The sequence below is a fragment of the Moschus berezovskii genome, chromosome X (genome assembly GCF_049115385.1).
Source record: "Moschus berezovskii isolate FMDL1 chromosome X, NW_MosBer_1.0, whole genome shotgun sequence".
NCBI lineage: Eukaryota > Metazoa > Chordata > Mammalia > Artiodactyla > Moschidae > Moschus > Moschus berezovskii.
In genome coordinates, this window is record NC_142488.1 from 16,232,912 (window position 1) to 16,254,310 (window position 21,399).

The 21,399-nt window shown below is 39.3% G+C and overlaps 1 protein-coding gene across 7 annotated transcripts in view; it reads left to right on the plus strand.

Moving 5' to 3' along the window:
- REPS2 (RALBP1 associated Eps domain containing 2) overlaps nucleotides 1-21,399 on the plus strand; it is a 257,054-nt gene that overhangs the window by 65,805 nt on the left and 169,850 nt on the right. For all 7 annotated transcript variants that reach the window (XM_055393986.1, XM_088834233.1, XM_088834234.1 and 4 more), the window contains exons 2-3: nucleotides 1,729-1,852; nucleotides 20,591-20,739. In XM_055393986.1, coding sequence (XP_055249961.1) covers nucleotides 1,729-1,852; nucleotides 20,591-20,739 — 273 coding nt within the window. The remainder of the gene's footprint in view (nucleotides 1-1,728; nucleotides 1,853-20,590; nucleotides 20,740-21,399) is intronic.

The window sequence follows — 21,399 nt, forward strand, 5'->3', positions numbered from 1 at the left end:
AATAGTGAGCCAGCAGCCTTTGGGCCATGACCTCATCCTCTCCCCACCCCCATCAGTTCCATGCAATGGAGGACTCTTCTTGGTGAGTGTAGCTGAGAAGATAGGACTTACCCCCCTAACTGTAGCTCCTAGTCTAGGACTAGGAGCAGTAGACAGTAGACTGCTGGAAGTACCAGAAGGAGAAAGAGAGAGGGACAGAAAAATGTTTGAGGAAGTAATGGCCACAAGATAACCCAGTTTGATGACAAACAGTAGTCTTCACAACCAAGAAGCCCAGCTCTGTCCTTTCAGTGGCTGCCAGTCTTACTATGACTGCAGGCTAGGGATGTCTGCAATACAGTGAAAATAGCCAGAGTAGGAGTGAAAGAGAATGGAAGTAAGGCCAGTTAAAATGCCACAAAACTCACCATTCTTCCTCAGATTAGGCTGTTTTTCTTGAATAATACCAATGTGCCCTCCCCCAATTGCTGCAAACTTTTGGTCAATTTCCAGAGTTCTGTCCATTTTAGTTAGTTTCTCATTGTTCTGAGGAGGAGAGCGTTTTTGGTGACCCTTATGCTGCTATTTTTTGCTTACATCCTAGTTGAATTTTTTTTGTAATTTTCTTAAGATTACTTAGTGGCTGCTTATAGTTTCTTCTGGAAGCATTTGTGGTATTTTGGAAAGTATTGGAATAATTATTTTTCCAATAATTATTGGAAATCTAAATCTAAAAGTGATTATTGGAAATCTAAAATTCCATCCATAAGGAACCAACTAATAATAATAATAATCAATTCATAGTATATCTATATAGCAGAATATTATGCAGTTGTTAAAGCAACGTGGTAATTTTAATTGTGCTGATAGAGAAGAATAGTCAAGGGATAATGCTAAATGAAAAACAAGTCCCAAAATAGTATGTGATAGTCTATTTGTATAAAGTTTGAATAAACAACAGGAAAAACACAGGTGTGTACTACATATATGCAGAGAACATTTCTAGAAGAAATATGTAATATTTTCCTCTGGGACATAGGAAGTGAGGGTGCTTCTTAGTTCTTCACCCCCACTTAGTATTATTTGAACTTTTGAGTATCTATTACTTAGAAATAACTTTAAGGAAGTCATTGTATATTTAATTTGTTATTTTAAACTACCAATAGGACATATCATGTTAGTTTAAGGTCTACAAGTGATAAAGATTGCAATATTTTGATAATAATATTTGTATATATAGTACTTCTTTTTTGTTTCCTTGAAATGTGCACTCAAAATGTAATTTTGATGCTTAGGAAATCATTTTGCTTGAGAACTTTAAAAAAATAATGAACTCATGTTTAATTTCGATCAACTGGGATAATCCACAAATAATGGTGATGACTAAACTGTTCTCTTTTCACCTTCGTGACTTTCTAGACTTTGTACATTACAGTCCACCCCCTGAAAAAGTCACTCTTTTGTAAGAAGATTAACAGCCATCCTCTGTCACCTTTATTTTTATCTTTGAAAGAGGAGGAATAATCACCCAGTTCTGAAACATGATGCGTGGTTAGAATTGAATTACCCAAATTGAAAACCTCCCTGCAAACTAGAAGATAAAGAATCCCACCAGTGTGTACACATAGGCTCTCCAGGGACTTTTTGATTATTTACCCCGTGAAATCCTTGAGATGTCATAATCTATCTTGTCTCATTTTCCCATTATGAAGTGGAATTTTCAGCATCCCTTCTCTTGTCTGTTTTCAGATCACAGAATTGTGTGGTGCCAAGCGGGTTGGTTATTTTGGTCCGACACAGTTTTACATTGCCCTGAAATTAATTGCTGCGGCACAGTCTGGCCTCCCTGTGCGGATAGAGAGTATTAAATGTGGTAAGTATCTCCCATTTATACATTCTGTTATCCATGACAGTTTTTTTTTTTTTTAAATGAGAACCATTTTTGTCATAAAAAAGAGACCTGGGTTTAAGGCCTGTTCTGTAAGCATTTGTGGAATTTTTTGTTTCTTCTTCCAACTCTTCTATAAAATAGGACTTACCAGGTGTCTTAGTTTGTTTTTCTTTTTTTTAATGAGAAAAAATTCAGAGAGTGACCTAAGGTTAGTTTCTTTTATCTGACTTGCCGTTAAAATTAGATTTTGTTCTTTAGCTGAGAAAGATTGGGACAAGGATTCTAGAACCTGTGGCAAAATAGTAAGACTCAGTTTAATTTTCCACTTGAGGAATCTATGTTGTTTAAGGTTTTATGAGGGACAAGGAACTGAGTAACAGGGAGAGTTTGAGTGCAGCTGCCCCTTCTCTCTCTCCTGTTCTTGCCAGGCATGTCAAGTATGATTATCTTTTAATCTCTCAATTCCCAAAGCCCTATTAAGTACTTGGGTGCTGCTAAATATTTTTTGTAATGAATTTATCTTCTCAGAGTTTTGATTTATCATTTTCTTATCTTGCTACTCCTGCCCCAAACCCACCACATACTTGAGCACTTTTCACGACTTAAACCAAAGGCAAAGCCCCAAACTCTTAGCATCATTTGCCCTGCTTCAGTACTGGTTTTACCAAGCTGTTTAAAGAATGTGATTATTCAGTGGATGTGCTGAGGTCTTTTGTTAGTTCACTGTGATATGAATTACTTTCCTGTGTCTACATAGCTATGCAGGAACTTTGCCTTTTTCCTCATTTTGAGATAAAAATCACCCAACTGTTCCTACCTGTTCTGTGAAGTCCCTGGTGGATCTTTATGTGGGCTCAGGATTTATGGTGAGTCCATGGTAACCTTGTAGCTCCAAATAGCAGAGAAGATTCTGATAGATTGACTATAGAAAATGAAGCTTTTTTACACTAACCATCAGGAAGCTGCAATCATCCTGCTAATCTTTATTAAAGGCTTAGTGTGTGCCAGACACTATATCATTTAGTCCTCATGACATTTACCTAAACTAGATAATTGTGTCGATTTGCATTGCCTAGAATAAGCTGTGATAACAGGTACCACTGAAATGTCAGTGCCTTAATGGAACAAAGACTTGCTTACTGCTTTGCTTTGGATCAGGGTGACCCTCCAGGGCAGCTGCCCTCCATGTGTTGGCTCTGTGATCCTGGCAGCTTTATCCTGTGACATCTCCAACACAGCACCTGTTCCTATAATTGCCACAACAGAGAAATAGTTTCTCAGCCTAGCAGTTAAATGCTTTGGCCTGGATGTAACTCAGGTTATTGCTGCTCACAGTGCATTGGCCAGAACTTGGCACATGGATCTACTGACATGCCGAGTGGGCTTTGGGGGATGTAGTTCTCTCATGTGCCTGCAAGTAGAGGAGACTGGATGTAGGTGAACTCTGAAAGTCTCTATCCTGGTGCTGTTATTATCCCCATTTTACAGATGTGAAAATGGAAGTTTAGGGTAATTAAGCAACTTGCCTAAGGATGTTAGGTTCTAACCAGCTCCAACCAGGATCTTAGCCTCAATTTCCCAGGCTTTTTATTGTTATGCAGAGTAGCTTCTTCTGGATGATTTTTTCTGTTTAGTAAGGTCCTGATTCTAATCTGTAAATCTGGAATGTTTCCTGAACAGGAAAAAAGAACAACTGACCCCCAAAGCATCCCTCGGTATTATATAATTTGGTTCCTTGAAATAGGTTTCTTGATAGAGTGTAATTTCAGTGGCTGGTTTGGTGTCTGTTGGTCAGTGTTTGCTGTGATTTTTTCAGAGTTATAGCTCACTGAATTTCAATTTGTGGTAGGCACTGAAAGTTTCCATTCCATTGTAAATGATCGTTAATCTTTATTATAGTATCTCCCATCTTCATCTTCTGGAAGAGTTCAGAGCTTCTTTGTTATATAAAAGAATAAACTTCTGACACCTTTGTTGCTTATATTTGGTTAGACTGAAATCTTTTACCTGATCTGTGCTCAGATCTATAGCTTAATTTCCTGGGGATGGGGGAGGAGGTGGAAGGGGTGGATTGTCTAAGTTATCACTTGTATAAGGGCTTAACCCATTTTCCAGATATGAGGCTTTCTCCATTTTATAAATCCTGATGCTGCCTTTTACCACTGAGGGTTTAAGTATTACTCAGAGTTAATTCTGAGTAATTAACTCATTTAAAGGTTTTTTAAATAAGTTACTTGCAGTCAGCATATGTTGAGTAAGGATGAGTACAAGACTGAGCCAAACTTTGAGCTGCTACTTAGCATTTTCCAATTTTTTGCTTGAAATCCATTAGCTTAATGTTTGATGACACAAACCTTGAAGGTGAAAGAGAATGCTCTCTGAAGCCTAATCCGAAAGACCTGTCACACAGGGAGTTGTGAGTCCTTTCAGTCCTTCTTCTATAAGAGTCATACCCTTACTTCATGAGTGACATGCACCTGTGTGTATGTGTGTGTTAACCTTTAACCCCTAGTCTTTCCCATTTTGCTAAATACCCCTACCATATGCAATTGCTTAAGCTAGGAACTTAGAAAACATTCTTGATTTCCTCCTTTCCCTCCCTCATGATATAATCTATCAGAAGTCCTGCCAATATGGGTTAATTCTATGAAAAATTTAGAGAAGAGCTAACACCTATCCTATTCAAACTCTTCCAGAAAATTGCAGAGGAAGGCAAACTCCCAAACTCATTCTATGAGGAGACCATCACCCTGATACCAAAACCAGACAAAGGTGCCACAAAAAAAGAAAACTACAGGCCAATATCACTGATGAACATAGATGCAAAAATCCTCAACAAAATTCTAGCAAACAGAATCCGACAACATATTAAAAGGATCATACATCATGACGAAGTGGGCTTTATTCCAGGGATGCAAGGATTCTTCAGTATTCACAAATCAATCAATGTGATACACCATATTAACAAATTGAAAGATAAAAACCATATGATTATCTCATTAGATACAGAGAAAGCCTTTGACAAAATTCAACACCCGTTTATGATAATAACTCTGCAGAAAGCAGGCATAGAAGGAACATACCTCAACATAAGAAAAGCCATATCTGACAAACACATAGCAAACATTATCCTTAATAGCGAAAAATTGAAAGTATTTCCACTAAAATCAGGAATAAGACAAGGGTTGCCTACTCACCACGACTATTCAACATAGTTTTGGAAGTCCTAGCCACAGCAATCAGAGAAGAAAAAGAAATAAAAGGAATGCATATTAAAACTCTCACTGTAGATGACATGATCTTCTATATAGACAACCCTAAAGATACCACCAGAAAATTACTAGAGCTAATCAATGAATATAGTAAAGTTTCAGGATAAAAAATTAATACACCGAAATCCCTTGCATTCCTATACACTAACAATGAAGAAACAGAAAGAGAAATTAAGGAAACAATCCCATTCACCATTGCAGCGAAAAGAATAAAATACTTATAAATAAATTTACCTAAAGAAACAAAAGACCTAATATATAGAAAACTATAAAACACTGATGAAAGAAATCAAAGATGACACAAATAGATGGAGAAATATACCATATTTGTGGATTGGAAGAATCAATAAAGTGAAAATGAGTATACTACCCAAAGCAATCTGTAGATTCGTTGCAAACCCTATCAAGCTACCAATGGTATTCTTCACAGAACTAGAACAAATAATTTCACAGTTTGTATGGAAACACAAAAAACCTCGAATAGCCAAATCAAGCTTGAGACAGAAGAATGGAATTGGAGGAATCAACCTTCCTGACTTCAGACTATACTACAAAGCTACAGTCATCAAGACAGTATGGTACTGTCACAAAGACAGAAATGTAGATCAATGAAAGAAAATAGAAAGCCCAGAGATAAATCCACGCACCTATGGACACCTTATCTTTGACAAAGAAGGCAAAAATATACAATGGAGAAAAGACGTCTCTGTAACAAGTAGTGCCGGGGAAAACTGGTTAGCCACGTGTAAAAGAATGAAACTAGAACATTTTCTAACACCATACACAAAAATAAACTCAAAATGGATTACAGATCTAAATGTAAGAGCAGAAACTATAAAGCTCTTAGAGGAAAACTTAGGCAGAATACTCTCTGACATAAATCAAAGCAAGATCCTCTATGACCCACCTCCCAGAGTAATGGAAGTAAAAACAAACAAATGGGACCTAATTAAGCTTAAAAGCTTTTGCACAACTATAAGCAAGGTGAAAAGACAGCCTTCAGAATGGGAGAAAATAATAGTAGACAAAACAACTGACAAAGAATTAATCTCTAAAATATATAAGTAGCTCATGTAGCTCAATACCAAAAAACCCCAAACAACCCAATCAAAAATGGGCCAAAGAACTAAACAGACATTTCTCCAAAGAAGACATACAGATGGCTAATAAATACATGAAAAGATGCTCAACATCATTCATTATTAGAGAAATGCAAATCAAAACTACAATAAGGTATCTTCTCATACTGGTCAGAATGGCCGTCATCAAAAAGTCTACAAACAATAAATGCTGGAGAGGGTGTGGAGAAAAGGGAACCCTTTTACACTGTTGGTGGGAATGCAAACTGGCACAGCCACTATGGAGAACAGCGTGGAGATTCCTTAAAAACTGGAAATAGAACTGCCATACAACCTAGCAATCCCACTGCTGGACATACACCCTGAGGAAACCAGAACTGAAAGAGACACATGTACCGCAGTGTTCATTGTGGCACTATTTACAATAGCTAGGACATGGAAGCAACCTAAATGTCCAGTGGGAGACAAATGGATCAGGAAGTTGTGGTACATATACACAGTGGAATGTTACTCATCTATAAAAAGGAGTGCATTTGAGTCAGTTCTAATGATGTGGATGGAACTGGAGATTATTATACAGAGTGAAATAAGTCAGAAAGAGAAATACAAATACTGTATATTAATGCATATAAATGGAATTTAGAAAGATGGTAATGGTGATCTTATATGGAAGGCAGCAGAAGAGACACAGAAGTAAAGAACAGACTTTTGGACTATGTGGGAGAAGGCGAGGGTGGGATGATTGAGAGAATAGCACTGAAACGTGTATTACCATATGTAAAATAGGTGACCAGTGCAAGTTTGATGAGTGAAGCAGGACATCCAAAGCCTGTGCTCTGGGACAACCTGGAGGGATGTAGTGGGGAGGGAGGTGGGAGGAGGGTTCAGGATGGGGGCACACATGTGCACCTGTGGTTGTTTCATGTCAATGTATGGCAAAAACCATCACAATATGTAAAGTAATTATCCTCCAATTAAAATAATTTAAAAAGTTCTGCCAATATTGCTCTAGTCTCACTGCTTGCTTCCTGCATCTTTCTACCTTTGCTAAATGAAGCCACCTGCAGCCACTTTCCTGAGTGCCACAATGGTTTTGTCATTAGTTTCTTGGCCTTCTCTCTTTGTACTCCAGTCTCTTTCCCCACATAGCACTAAGAGTAGCTTTTTCAAAATAGATTATTTTATATAGCTCCTTGAAACTCTCCCTGTGGTTGCTTATTGTACATAGCGCAAAGTTCAAAGTCCATACAGTTATCTGTAAGGCCTTGCATAATCTAGTCTCTGCCTACTACCCCTACTCATTCAAATCTCTTTTCTTTCTTGTAATCTGTCCCCCAGCCTTACTGGCTGTGTATCCATTTCTGGGCCACCTCTTTCCTACTGTAGGAAAGAGCATGTTATGTCAAGATCTTGGGTTGTTAGTGGTCTGTTCTCCCTCCTCTCCTTCTAGTGCTGGCGTCTCCTCCTCATCCTTTAGGTTTCCAAGGCTGTCCTTGACATCCTATCTAAAGTATGTCCTGTCAAATTAATTCATTAACAAAGGAACCAGCATATAGTAGAGCTGGTTCAAGAAAGTGTAGGAAAGTCAGAAGTATTTATAGTCATGGTAAGAAAGAATGCTGGAATAAGATTGCTAAATTACGTATAAAATTGATTAATGCCCTACAGGACAATAAAACTGTAACTGGGTTATTATATTCTTTTGTAAGATAAAATTCATTTGCACTGCTATCAGAAAAGAAGTGTTTGTTATCTAACAGATTTTCCACAAGTTAATATCTACCCTTTCAGAATTGTAAAATGCTTCATCAAGAGTAAATAGTAACTTAAAAGCAAAAAGCATTGCATCCCTAGGGAATTAGGTAATCCTTGGATGGGCCTGTTAGTGCTAGATAATGTGACAGTCTCCTCCTTACTTAATTCTCTCACTGCCTGCTCCTTCATAGCTCTTTTGTTAGGGTTTGTAAGTACTCCTTTACAGGTTTGAGTAATTTTTTGTCTGTATTCCTCAGCAGTCTGCATATCTAAGGGGAAGGGAGGAGCATCTGGTAACCCCTGTACCGAGGGGCCTTGTGGGTACTCAGGGCATGTTTGTTGAATGAATACACGAAGACACAAATGCCTGGGCATGGGTAGTGAGTCTTAATCATCTGTCACTCTTTTTAACACAAACATTTGGAATTCACGTTCAGCAGGAACTTCTGAGGGATGCTTACAGAAGTCATCTCTCTTAGGCATTGGTTCCCAACCTTGTGTGCACTTGAGAATCATCTGGATAACTTTAAATGAAAAATAAAACTACAGGAACCTGGGGCTACCTGCAGACATGTGGCTTTAGCACAGGGTTTTTCAGAGCACCCCAGGTGATTCTTCTGTGGAGCCAGGGTTGAGAGTGACTTCTAAAGACAGTCAAGTGGAGTATTTTCAAGAGCTTTGCTTAAGCTCTGAGTACAGATTTGGTCACATTAGGGCCCAAACTAGAGGGAGGCAAGAGGCACCCGGGATGTATAACAGTAGGGGACGTATAACTGTAGGGGATGCTAGCTCCCTGGACCCTGCAAGTGCTGACTCTGAAAGTCAGAGGGCCCTGAGAGGGAGTACCTCAAGTGCTAGCCCTAGGCTTTTCTCTGGCCTCACCCTAGTGGGAGCTGGGGTAATGCTGTTGGGAAAGCTAACACAGGAGGGCAGAAGGTGGTGTTGGGGTGAAATTCAGGGTTGGCAGAGAGTTCTTGCAGAGGAAACCATGTGTGAACATTTGTCCTGGGAACGAGCCTTCCTGCTTTCCAAAGACAGGCCAAGAGGAAGTGTGAGGACTGAGGGAAGGTGTAGCAGGGTCTAGAGTAGAATTTTGAAACTTTATCATGCCATGGCCCCTTTGACAGTGTGAAACCTGTGAACCCCTTCTTGGAGCAATTTAAAAAAATTATTGGAATATAGTTGCTTTATAATGTTGTGTTAGTTTTTGCTGTGCAGCAAAGTGAATTAGCATATGTATACGTATATCCTGGTGGCTCAGATGGTGAAGAATCTGCCTGCAATGCGGGAGACCTGGCTTTGATCTCTGGTTTGGGACAATCCCCTGGAGAAGGGAATGGCAACCCACTCCGGTATTTGTGCCTGGAGAATCCCCATGAACAGAGAAGCTTGGCGGACTGCAGTCCATGGGTCGCAAAGAGTTGGATACAACGAGCAACTAAGCACACATACATATATCCAGTTATTTAGATTTCCTTTCCATTTAGGTCACTACAGAACACTGAGGAGAGTTCCCTGTGCTATACAGTAGGCTCTCAGTTATCTATTTTAACATAGTCAGTTCAGTTCGGTTGAGTTCAGTCGCTCGGTTGTGTCTGACTCTGTGACCCCATGGACTGCAGCACGCCAGGCCTCCCTGTCCATCACCAACTCCCAGAGTTTACTTAAACTCATGTCCATTGAGTCGGTGATGCCATCCAACCATCTCAACCTCTGTCGTCCCCTTCTCCTCCTGCTTTCGATCTTTCCCAGCATCAGGGTCTTTTCCAGTGGGTCAGCTATTTGCATCAGGTGCCCGAAGTATTGGAGTTTCAGCTTCAGCATCAGTCCTTCCAATGAATATTCAGGACTGATTTCCTTTAGGATGGACTGGTTGGATCTCCTTGCAGTCCAAGGGACTCTCAAATCTTCTCCAACACCACAGTTCAAAAGCATCAATTCTTCAGTGCTCAGCTTTCCTTATAATCCAACTCTCCCATCCATACATGATTACTGGAAAAACCATAGCTTTGACTAGATGGACCTTTGTTGGCAAAGTAATATTATCATATGTGAAATGAATCACCAGTCCAGGTTCGATGCATGATACAGGATGCTTGGGGCTGGTGCACGGGGATGACCTGGAGGGAGGATATGGGGAAGAGGGAGGTGGGAGGGAGGTTCAAGAAAGGGAACACATGTACACCGGGGGCGGATTCATGTCAATGTATGGCAAAACCAACCAATATATTAATGTAAGGTAATTTGCCTCCAATAAAATTTTAAAAAGTAATATTTCTGCTTTTTAATATGCTGTCTAGGTTAGTCATAACTTTTCGTCCAAGGAGCAAGCGTCTTTTAATTTCATGGCTGCAGTCACCATCTGCAGTGATTTTGGAACCCCCCCATAAAAGTCTGTCACTGTTTCCATTGTTTCCCCATCTATTTACCATGAAGTTATGGGACCAGATGCCATGATCTTAGTTTTCTTAATGTTGAATTTTAAGCCAAATTTTTCATTCTTCTGTTTCACTTTCATCAAGAGGTTCTTTAGTTCTTTGCTTTCTGCCATAAGGGTGGTGTCATCTGCATATCTGAGGTTATTGATATTTCTCCCAGCAATCTTGATTCCAGCTTGTGCTTCATCCAGTCCAGCGTTCCTCATGATGTACTCTGCATATAAGTTAAATAAGCAGGGTGACAGTATACAGCCTTGATGTACTCCTTTCCCTATTTGGAGCCAGTCTGTTGTTCCATGTCCAGTTCTAACTGTTGCTTCCTGACCTGTGTACAGATTTCACAAGAGGCAGGTCAGGTGGTCTGGTATTCCCATCTCTTTCAGAATTTTCCACAGGTTATTGTGATCTACACAGTCAAAGGCTTTGGCATAGTCAATAAAGCAGAAGTAGATGTTTTTCTGGAACTGTCTTGCTTTTTTTGATGATCCAGCAGATATTGGCAATTTGATCTCTGGTTCCTCTGCCTTTTCTAAATCCAGCTTGAACATCTGGAAGTTCATGGTCACGTTAAAGCCTGGCTTGGAGAATTTTGAGCATTACTTTACTAGTGTGTGAGATGAGTGCAGTTATGCAGTAGTTTGTGCATTTTTGGCATTGCCTTTTTTGGGCATTGGAATGAAGACTGACCTTTTCCAGTCCTGTGGCCACTGCTGAGTTTTCCAAATTTGCTGGCATATTGAGTGCAGCACTTTCACAGCATCATCTTTCAAGATTTGAAATAGCTCAACTGGAATTCCATCACCTCCACTAGGTTTGTTTGTAGTGATGCTTCCTAAGGCCCACTTCACTTCGCATTCCAGGATGTCTGGCTCTAGGTTGGTGATTACACTATCGTGATTATCTGGGTCATGAAGATCTTTTTTGTACAGTTCTTCTGTGTATTCTTGCCACCTCTTAATGTCTTATGCTTCTTTTAGGTCCATATCATTGTTGTTCTTTATCGAGCCCATCTTTCCATGAAATGTTCCCTTGGAATCTCTAATTTTCTTGAAGAGATATCTTGTCTTTCCTATTCTATTGTTTTCCTCTATTTCTTTGCATTGATCACTGAGGAAGGCTTTCTTATCTCTCCTTGCTATTCTTTGGAACTCTGCATTCAAATGGGTATATCTTTCCTTTTCTCCTTTGCCTTTGGCTGCTCTTCTGTTCACAGCTCTTTGTAAGGCCTCCTCAAACAACCATTTTGCCTTTTTGCATTTCTTTTCCTTGGGGATGATCTTGGTCCCTGCCTCTTGTACAGTGTCACAGATCTCCATCCATAGTTCTTCAGGTACTCTATCAGATCTAATCCCTTGAATCTATATGTCACTTCCATTATATAATCATAAGAGATTTGATTTAGGTCATACCTGAATGGTCTAGTGGTTTTCCCTACTTTCTTCAATTTAAGTCTGAATTTGGCGATAAGGAGATCCAACCAGTCCATTCTAAAGGAGATCAATCCTGGGTGTTCATTGGAAGGACTGATGCTAAAGCTGAAACTGCAATACTTTGGCCACCTCATGCGACGAGTTGACTCACTGGAAAAGACTCTGATGCTGGGAAAGGCTGGGGGCGGGAGGAGAAGGGGACGACAGAGAATGAGATGGCTGGATGGCATCACCGACTCTGTGGACATGAGTTTGAGTGAACTCCGGGAGTTGGTGATGGACAGGGAGGCCTGGCATGCTGTGATTCATGGGGTCGCGGAGAGTCGGACACGACTGAGCAACTGAACTGAACTGAGTTCATGGTCTGTGCCACAGTCAGCTCCTGGTCTTGTTTTTGCTGACTGTATAGAGTTTCTCCATCTTTGGCTGCAAAGAATATAATCAATCTGATATTTGCTGTTTACCATCTGGTGATGTCCATGTGTAGGGCCTTCTCTTTTGCTGTTGAAAGAGGGCATTTGCTATGACCAGTGTGCAAAACTCTATTAGCCTTTGCCCTGCTTCATTCTGTACTCCAAAGCCAAATTTGCCTGTTACTCCAGGTATTTTTTGACTTCCTACTCTTGCATTCCAGTCCCCTATAATGAAAAGGACATCTTTTTTGAGTGTTAGTTCTAGAAGGTCTTGTAGGTCTTCATAGAACTGTTCAACTTAGCTTCTTCATCATTACTGGTCGGGGCACATACATTATACATAGTAGGATATGTATGTCAATACCAATCTCCCATTTTATCCCATCCTCTTTTCCCCCTTGGTATCCATATGTTTGTTCTGTAAATCTGTGTCTCTACTTTGGAGTAATGTTTTAAATGTGTACAAAGATGTAGGATTATAAAGGATAACAATTACAACTGACCCTTGAAATACTCGAGAGTTTGTTCAGTCACTAGAGCACGGCAGGCTCCCCTGTCCTTCATTATCTCCTGTAGTTTGCTCAAATTCATGTCCATTGAGTCAGTGATGCTATCTAACCATCTCATCCTCTGCTGCCCACTTGTCCTCCTGCCCTCAGTGTTTCCCAGCATCAAAGTCTTTTTCCAGTGAGTTGGCTCTTTGCATCAGGTGACCAAAGTATTGGAGCTCCAGCTTCAGCCTCAGTCCTTCCAGCGAATATTCAGGGTTGATTTCCTTTAGGACAGACTAGTTTGATCTCCTTGCAGTACAAGGGACTCTCGAGAATCTTCTCTAACACCACAATTCGAAAGCATCAGTTCTTTGATGCTCAGCCTTCTTTATGGTCCAATTCTCACATCCATACATGGCTATTGGAAAAACCATAACTTTGACTATACGAACCTTTGTCAGCAAAGTTATGTCTCTGCTTTTTAATACACTTTCTATATTTTTCATACTGGAGCAGGTGTCCAGTAGTAGCTGGTTTGTAGTGTTTTTGTGAGCATAAAATTGGGTAATCCTTTGGCCAGGCATTTAAACTGTGCTATCTCATATGGTAGTCACTAGTCCTGTGAAACTGGCTATAGAGCATTTAAAATGTGTCTAGTGCCAGTGAGAAATTGAATTTTAATTAAATCAACAATCTAAATTACTTAAAATTTAAATTAAAAGCTCACGTAACATAAACTATTTTTCCATTAAATGAAACTTTATTGGTTTAGTAAGACTGTGTTTTACTTTAAGCACTGTATTGTATAGGATAGGCGTCAGCAAACTTTTCCTATAAAGGGCTAGGTATTGGATATTTTAGGCTTTGTGAGCTCTATGGCTTTTATTGCAAATATCCAACTCTGTTCTTAAACTGGGAAAGCAGAATGTGTAAACAAAAGAACATGGCTGTGTTCCAGTAAAACTTTATTTATGGATATTGAAATTTGTGTTTCATAATTTTCATATCATGAATTATTTTTCTTTTGATGTTTTCCAAGCATTCAAAAATGTAAAACCTATTGTTTTTTAATGAAAATACTATTTTTTAAAACTGAAGTATACTTTGATGTATAGTATTATATAAGTTACAGGTGTATGATATAGTGATTCACACACAGGTTTTAAAGATTATACTCCATTTATACTTACAAAATATTGGCTATGTTCCCTGTGTTGTATAATACATGCTTGTAGCTTATTTTGTACATAATAGTTTATACTTATACTACTACTATATAGTACTCATGAGCTATATGGAAATAGACAGCAGGTTGAATGTGGCTCATAGATATATCCCAAAATTGATGAATTCATGTCTGTCAAAAGTAATTTATGAGACTGTGCACAGCAGCTATATTCATAATGACTCCAAATTGAAAACAACCCAAATGTTCATCACAGAGACTGGATTTAAAAAATTTTAGTATATTCATAAAATTGGATTACTCCATAGTAGTGAAAAAGAATGAAATGTCTTTAGATGATTATGTTGTACATTGGATGATTATCAAAAAGTGTTATCAGAAAAGCTAGTCACAAAGATTAATATTGTATGATTCCATTATGTGAAGTTCTATAGTGGCAAAGGCAATCTGTGGATTTAGAAATTAGAATATATTGCTCAGTGGGACAAGGGGAGGTGATTAACTAGAAAGGGATATGAAAGCAATTTGGGTATTTGTTATGAGGTTATATATACATTTGTTAAAAGTCTTCAAATGAGGCTTCCTGGTAGCTCAGTGGTAAAGAATCTGCCTGCCAACGCAGGAGACACAGAATTGATCCCTGGTCTGGGAAGATCCCACATGCTGTGGAGCAGCTAAGCCTGTGCACCACAACTACTGAGCCTGTGCTCTAGAGTCTGTGAGCCGCAACAGCTGAAGCCTGTGCCCCTAGAATCTGTGCTCTGCCACATGAGAATCCACTGCAGTGAGAAACCCTGCCTCAACTAGAGAAAAGCCTGCAGCAATGAAGATCCAGCACGGCCAAAAATAAATAAATTTTTATAAATTTATTTTTAGACATTTTATTTTATTTTTTCATTATTGTATTGGTTTTGCCATACATTGACATGAATCTGCCCTGGGTGTACATGTGTCCCCCATCTTGAACCTCCCTCCCCATGCCATCCGTCTGATTCATCCCAGTACACCAGCCCCGAGCATCTTGTATCATGCATCAAACCTGGACTGGCAATTTGTTTCACATATGATAATATACATGTTTCAATGCCATTCTCCCAAATAGTTCCACCTTCGCCCTCTCCCACAGAGTCCAAAAGACTGTCCTATACATCTGTGTCTCTTTTGCTATCTCGTATACAGGGTTATTGTCATCATCTTTCTAAATTCCATATATATGCGTTAGTATACTGTATTGATATTTTTCTTTCTGGCTTACTTCACTCTGTGTAATAGGCTCCAGTTTCATCCACCCCATTAGAACTGATTCAAATGTATTCTTTTTCATTGCTGAGTAATACTCCATTGTGTATATGTACCACAGCTTTCTTATCCATTTGTCTGCAGATGGACATCTAGGTTGCTTCCATGTCCTGGCTATTATAAACAGTGCTGCGATGAACATTGGAGTACATGTGTCTCTTTCAATTCTGGTTTCCTCGGTGTGTATGCCCAGGAGTGGGATTGCTGGGTTGTATGGCAGTTATATTTGCAGTTTTTTAAGGAATTTCCACACTGTTCTAATTTTTAAAAGTCTTCAAATACTTAAGCTCTGTGTCCATCATCATCATCCCTCCATACAAAATACTCCTTACATAATTTAAGAAGAAATCAATTATTTGTTGACTTTTAACATTATAGTATTTCTTAGTAAAATCTAGATCTCTGGCCATAGTGGTCCATATTACTTCCTAGCAACCATCAGCCAAACTGTGCTTTTCCAGTAGGGCAGCCAGTAGCCATACTATGCAGCTCCTGAGTGCCTGAAACGTGGTGTATCTGAATTGAGGTCTATGGTACAGATAAGCGCACATGAGGTTTAAAGCATTAGTCTGAAAAGAGAATGTAAACTGTTATATTAATTTTTATCTTGTTTACATGCTGTCATTGATAATATTGGGTTCAGTTCAGTTCAGTCGCTCAGCCGTGTCTGACTCTTTGCGACCCCATGAATCACAGCACGCCAGGCCTCCCTGTCCATCACCAACTCCCGGACTTCACTCAAACTCATGTCCATCGAGTCAGTGATGCCATCCAGCCATCTCATTCTCTGTCGTCCCCATCTCCTCCCACCCCCAATCCCTCCCAGCATCAGAGTCTTTTCCAATGAGTCAACTCGTCGCATGAGGTGGCCAAAGTATTGCAGTTTCAGCTTTAGCATCAGTCCTTCCAATGAACACCCAGGACTGATCTCCTTTAGAATGGACTGGTTGGATCTCCTTGCAGTCCAAGGGACTCTCAAGAGTCTTCTCCAGCACCACAGTTCAAAAGCATCAATTCTTCGGTGATCAGCTTTCTTCACAGTCCAACTCTCACATCCCTACATGACCACGGGAAAAACCATAGCCTTGGCTAGACGGACCTTTGTTGGCAAAGTAATGTCTCTGCTTTTTAATATGCTGTCTAGGTTGGTCATAACTTTCCTTCCAAGGAGTAAGCGTCTTTTAATTTCATGGCTGCAGTCAGCATCCGCAGTGATTTTAGAGCCCCAAAAAATAAAGTCTGACACTGTTTCCACTGTTTTCCCATCTCCAGATGCCATGATCTTTGTTTTCTGAATGTTGAGCTTCAAGCCAACCTTTTCACTCTCCTCTTTCACTTTCATCAAGAGGCTTTTCAGTTCCTCTTCACTTTCTGCCATAAGGGTGGTGTCATCTGCATATCTGAGGTTATTGATATTTCTCCCGGCAATCTTGATTCCAGCTTGTGCTTCTTCCAGCCCAGCATTCCTCATGATGTACTCTGCATGTAAGTTAAATAAGCAAGGTGACAATATACAGCCTTGACGTACTCCTTTTCCTATTTGGAACCAGTCTGTTGTTCCATGTACAGTTCTGACTGTTGCTTCCTGACCTGCATACAGGTTTCTCAAGAGGCAGGTCAGGTGGTCTGGGATTCCCATCTCTTTCAGAATGTTCCACAGTTTATTGTGATCCGCACAGTCAAAGGCTTTGGCATAGTCAATGAAGCAGAAATAGATGTTTTTCTGGAACTCTCTTGCTTTCTCCATGATCCAGCGGATGTTGGCAATTTGATCTCTGGTGCCTCTGCCTTTTCTAAAACCTGCTTGAACATCTGGAAGTTCACGGTTCACATGTTGCTGAAGCCTGGCTTGGAGAATTTTGAGCATGACTTTACTAGCGTGTGAGATGAGTGCAATTGTGCAGTAGTTTGAGCATTCTTTGGTATTGCTTTTCTTTGGGATTGGAATGAAGACTGACCTTTTCCAGTCCTGTGGCCACTGCTGAGTTTTCCAAATTTGCTGGCATAAAATTTACTAAATTAATTTCACCTCTGTTTTTTTAAATTTTTTTAAGTTGAAACATTTTAGTTGTGACAAAATATACGTAATATAAAATCATCTTAACCATTTTTAAGTATACAGTTCAGTAGTGTTAAGTGTATCCACATTGTTGTGCAACCAATCTGCCTACATTGCAAGGTGGAAACTTCATCCCCATTAAACAACTCCCCAGTCCCCTTCCCTCTAGCCTCTGGCATCCACCATTCTACCTTCTGTTTCCATGAGTTTGACGATTGATCCATCATGTAAGTGAAACCATGCAGTATTTGTATTTTTTCACTGGCTTCTTCACTTAACATTTTTTTTTTGTTAATGTAGCTACTATACAATTTACAATGATACACATGGCTGTGATTATATTTCTCAGTTCAGTTCAGTTGCTCAGTCGTGTCCAACTCTGCGACCCCATGGACTGCAGCACGCCAGGCCTCCTTCTCCATCACCAACTCCCGGAGTTCACTCAAACTCATGTCCATTGAGTCGGTGATGCCATCCAGCCATCTCAACCTCTGTCGTCCCCTTCTCCTCCCGCCCCCAATCTTTCCCAGCATCAGGGTCTTTTGAGGACAGTGCACAGCAGCTGCCTCTTTGTAATTAATCTTTTATTACTGCATTTATGCTGCTTATGTTTTTTCTAATGAATTGAGATTGATGTATTTTTAGTATTCATGACTCCATCAAACATGGAAAAACATGCATTGAACCTGGACTGGTGATTCATTTCACATGTGATACAGGATGCTTGGGGCTGGTGCACTGGGATGAACCAGAGGGATGGGATAGGGAGCGAGGTGTGAGGGGGGTTCAAGATGGGGAACACATGTACACCCGGGGAAGATTCATGTCAATGTATGGCAAAACCAATACAATAATGTAAAGTAATTAGCCTCCAATTAAATAAATATTAAAAAAAAGAAATAAACTTAATATGACATCAAAAAAAAACATGGAGAAACAAAGGATTTTTCCCTTAGAAGGTCACATGTTTAAAAAAGCAGAGACATAATTTTCTTTGTGGAAGGGAAAATAATCATTTCTATTTAATATATAAAGCATTTCTGTGTTCAAAGAATACAACCTAAGATACCATTATGAGACAAATGATTGCTGTGCTCATTGTGTCCTTGGCCTCTGTCAGTATTTTATTTGAACTCTTAATTTGCTTCTTGTGTGCTAATTTAATTCAGTTTAGGAGAAAAGATTCTAAACAATTACTGCAGATAGATCTTCTCCTGTGATTACTTGACATATATCACTGGATAGTAGGTACTTTCTTGATTAATTTTCTAATAAAGTTTTGCTATTAAATTTGCTGTACGTATGACTATGAAACAACATTTAGAGTGAATGTTGACAAACTATAGTTTTGCTTTTCACTTTTAAAAAGCTCGTAGCATAAGAAAAAGCTTGCACCACCTTAAGAAAAATAGCACCTTCATTAGTTTTCAATAAAATTCTGTTAAGTAAAAGTTGTTTAAAGCCTTGTAAACAAAGAAAGTATGAGAGAAATTCAGCTGTATTTTGTCTTTTGCTATCTGAGGGAGGGAGATTTTTTTCCCAGGTGAACAATTCTGGAGAAATGCCATAGCCAGGGAAGGAGAATTTGTGATATGACAGTGTCCTAAAGGACAGCTGGCGGCCCTAGTGTAATAGTTGATATTCACCAACCAGGTTTGTGTTCCATTGTTCCTGGAGTTATCTGTTAAATACCAGTGAAACACTGGTCAGGGAGCTTACAAATGCTGAACATTTCCTTTCTTTTTCTTCTCTTTTCAGATAGGGCTTGTAAGTAGCGTCATCCTCTTGTGGGCAGATTAGAGTACAAGTTATTTTATGTGATCTTGTTCAATTTTTTAAGATCCTTTTTGCAGACTGAGCTGTAATAAATACCTTTCTGAGAAGAGAACCATAGGATTAGCTCATATTTGATTTACTGAGAATCTAGACTTTCTTTTCTCTTGCCTTCTTTCTTTTGAAGTCCAGTCCTGCCTTGAGTGCTGAAGAGCTGCCAGGTTTAGGAAATAATAAAATATTAAAAATGGTGACCATTCTCTCTTTAGGGGAAAGTCATGGTTTAATTTTCCAGATTGGTTATTCTATTCATGTCTCTTGGGCTCTTGGCTGATTGATCACGCAGGGATTTGTCATATTTCTACTTCTTTGAATTGAATGTGGACATAGCAACTAAAAATAAACATGATGTGGATATTAGAGAACCAGGGGCCTTCTTTGCCTGGGGAACTGAGATACTGCTTGCTGTTGCTAAGATGTTTTCTGGCTGTAACACAGCAGCAATCATTGGAAGTGCAGCTGTGTTTTTGGAAGAGCAAGCTAAGGGAAGGCAAAGGCACACTGATGAATATTATCCTAAACAATGAATCCAGATGCAAACCATTATGCCTAATCCAGAATATTATACCCATTTTTGGTGTTCTTTGTGCTGTGTTATTGTGTGTGATTTGCTGTGCTGAGAACTTGAAGTGTGCCAAAGTGTCATTTCTGTTTTCAGAATAGTTTTGTCAGAAATTTGAAAGGTAAGTAAATACACCAGACTGTTGCATTTAAGCTCTTTGTGGTATTGAGTATGGCTAATGGTTTTGACAGTAGAATTTGACTGAACGTTGGATTGATTGCTCTAACTTGATGCCATTTTCCTTATTCCGTTACAAAAAGACAGCTGGAGATTGTGTGTGAAAATTCCTTGAGCAATAACATAGGATGAGAATGTATTGTATCCAGTAAGTTTGCCTTGGGAATGAGGGGCCTTTCTATAGGGCAGCAGCACTGACTTGTGAAGAGCCAGCTCTGCTACAGATACACTGTGTCATCTTAGCTCCTTCTGGTCTGTTTCCACATCTGTAAAAGAAGGGTAGTGATCATCTTACTGTAGTGAGTTGTGAGGATTAGATGAGTTAATATTTGCAGATCTCAATATAATATCTGGCATATAATAAACACAATATAAGTTTTGCCTGCTACTGTTGTCGTTTGATACTGATTTCTACAATGTCACATCCCATTTCTTGGTGCCAAACTAAAGGCTAAAATAAATGGGAGATCTGTCCAAAACCTGAATTTGTTCTAGAATGATTGGACAGCATTTAAAAATGTTGAGCCAAGATACCTTGCTAAACTGTAGCATTTTTCTATCATGACATTATTATAGGAGTCTTTATTGTGTTGAAATCAGATTTAATCTATATTTAGTGCTTTGGAATTTTTCCTTAAAAGTGACTCATCTTTTGGTCATTGAGTTCCTCTTTTTGCAGTTTTCAAATAAAGTCTCACTTGAGCTTCTTTGATTCTGCTCCTAAAGAACTGCCGCTGCCTCGCTTTATGATGTCAAAGACTGATGCTGAAATCCGGTTTGGGAACACGGCTGAGCTGCATGGAACTAAAGTTCAGATTCCATATGTAATCACAGAAAAAAATACCTTCAAAAGAATCGACGATGAGGATAAACAGGTATATAGTCTGCTCAGGCATGTCTGTTTGCTTCTGACCATGAACCCTCACAGAGCAGTGCCTCATAGCTGCTGTCAAACTTCCAGTTCCTTGAATTGCACCATCTGGGATACAATTATAGGCTTGGAGTGTGCCTATAAAGTTTCCTTGTAGCAAGAAGAAGAGGCTGATGCATAGCAATTACCATGAGCCATCTATGGGCCATTTAGAGCCTACTTTAATGTAGAATTGTGTCTCAAGTAAGGCTACTGCTTTAACACACTTATTTGATTTATCTAACCACCATTTCCGAATGGGTTCTTTGAAATGTAACTTCTAGGAGTTTTTAATAAGTGCTTTCTTCCAAAAAATCTGATTTCTCTGGTTAAATGTGGTTGGAGAACGCGTTTCATGCCTTATTCTTGGGGGAAAGGCTAAATACTCGGTCTTAGACATTCATGGTGCACATTAGCACAATAAAGGCTCTGACAAGTCCTGCAATAAAGAGAGCTGAAGATTGGCATGTTCTAAACTTCTTTCACCTGGGAATCCCTTCTTGGGGAGCATGTTTGGAGGGCCATCTTGGGAAATGCTGCCTTTACATATACAACTCAGGAACAAGAATATGGTGAACAGGCTTTTAAAATTAGACCACTAATTGCAATAGTCAGATAGTGATGA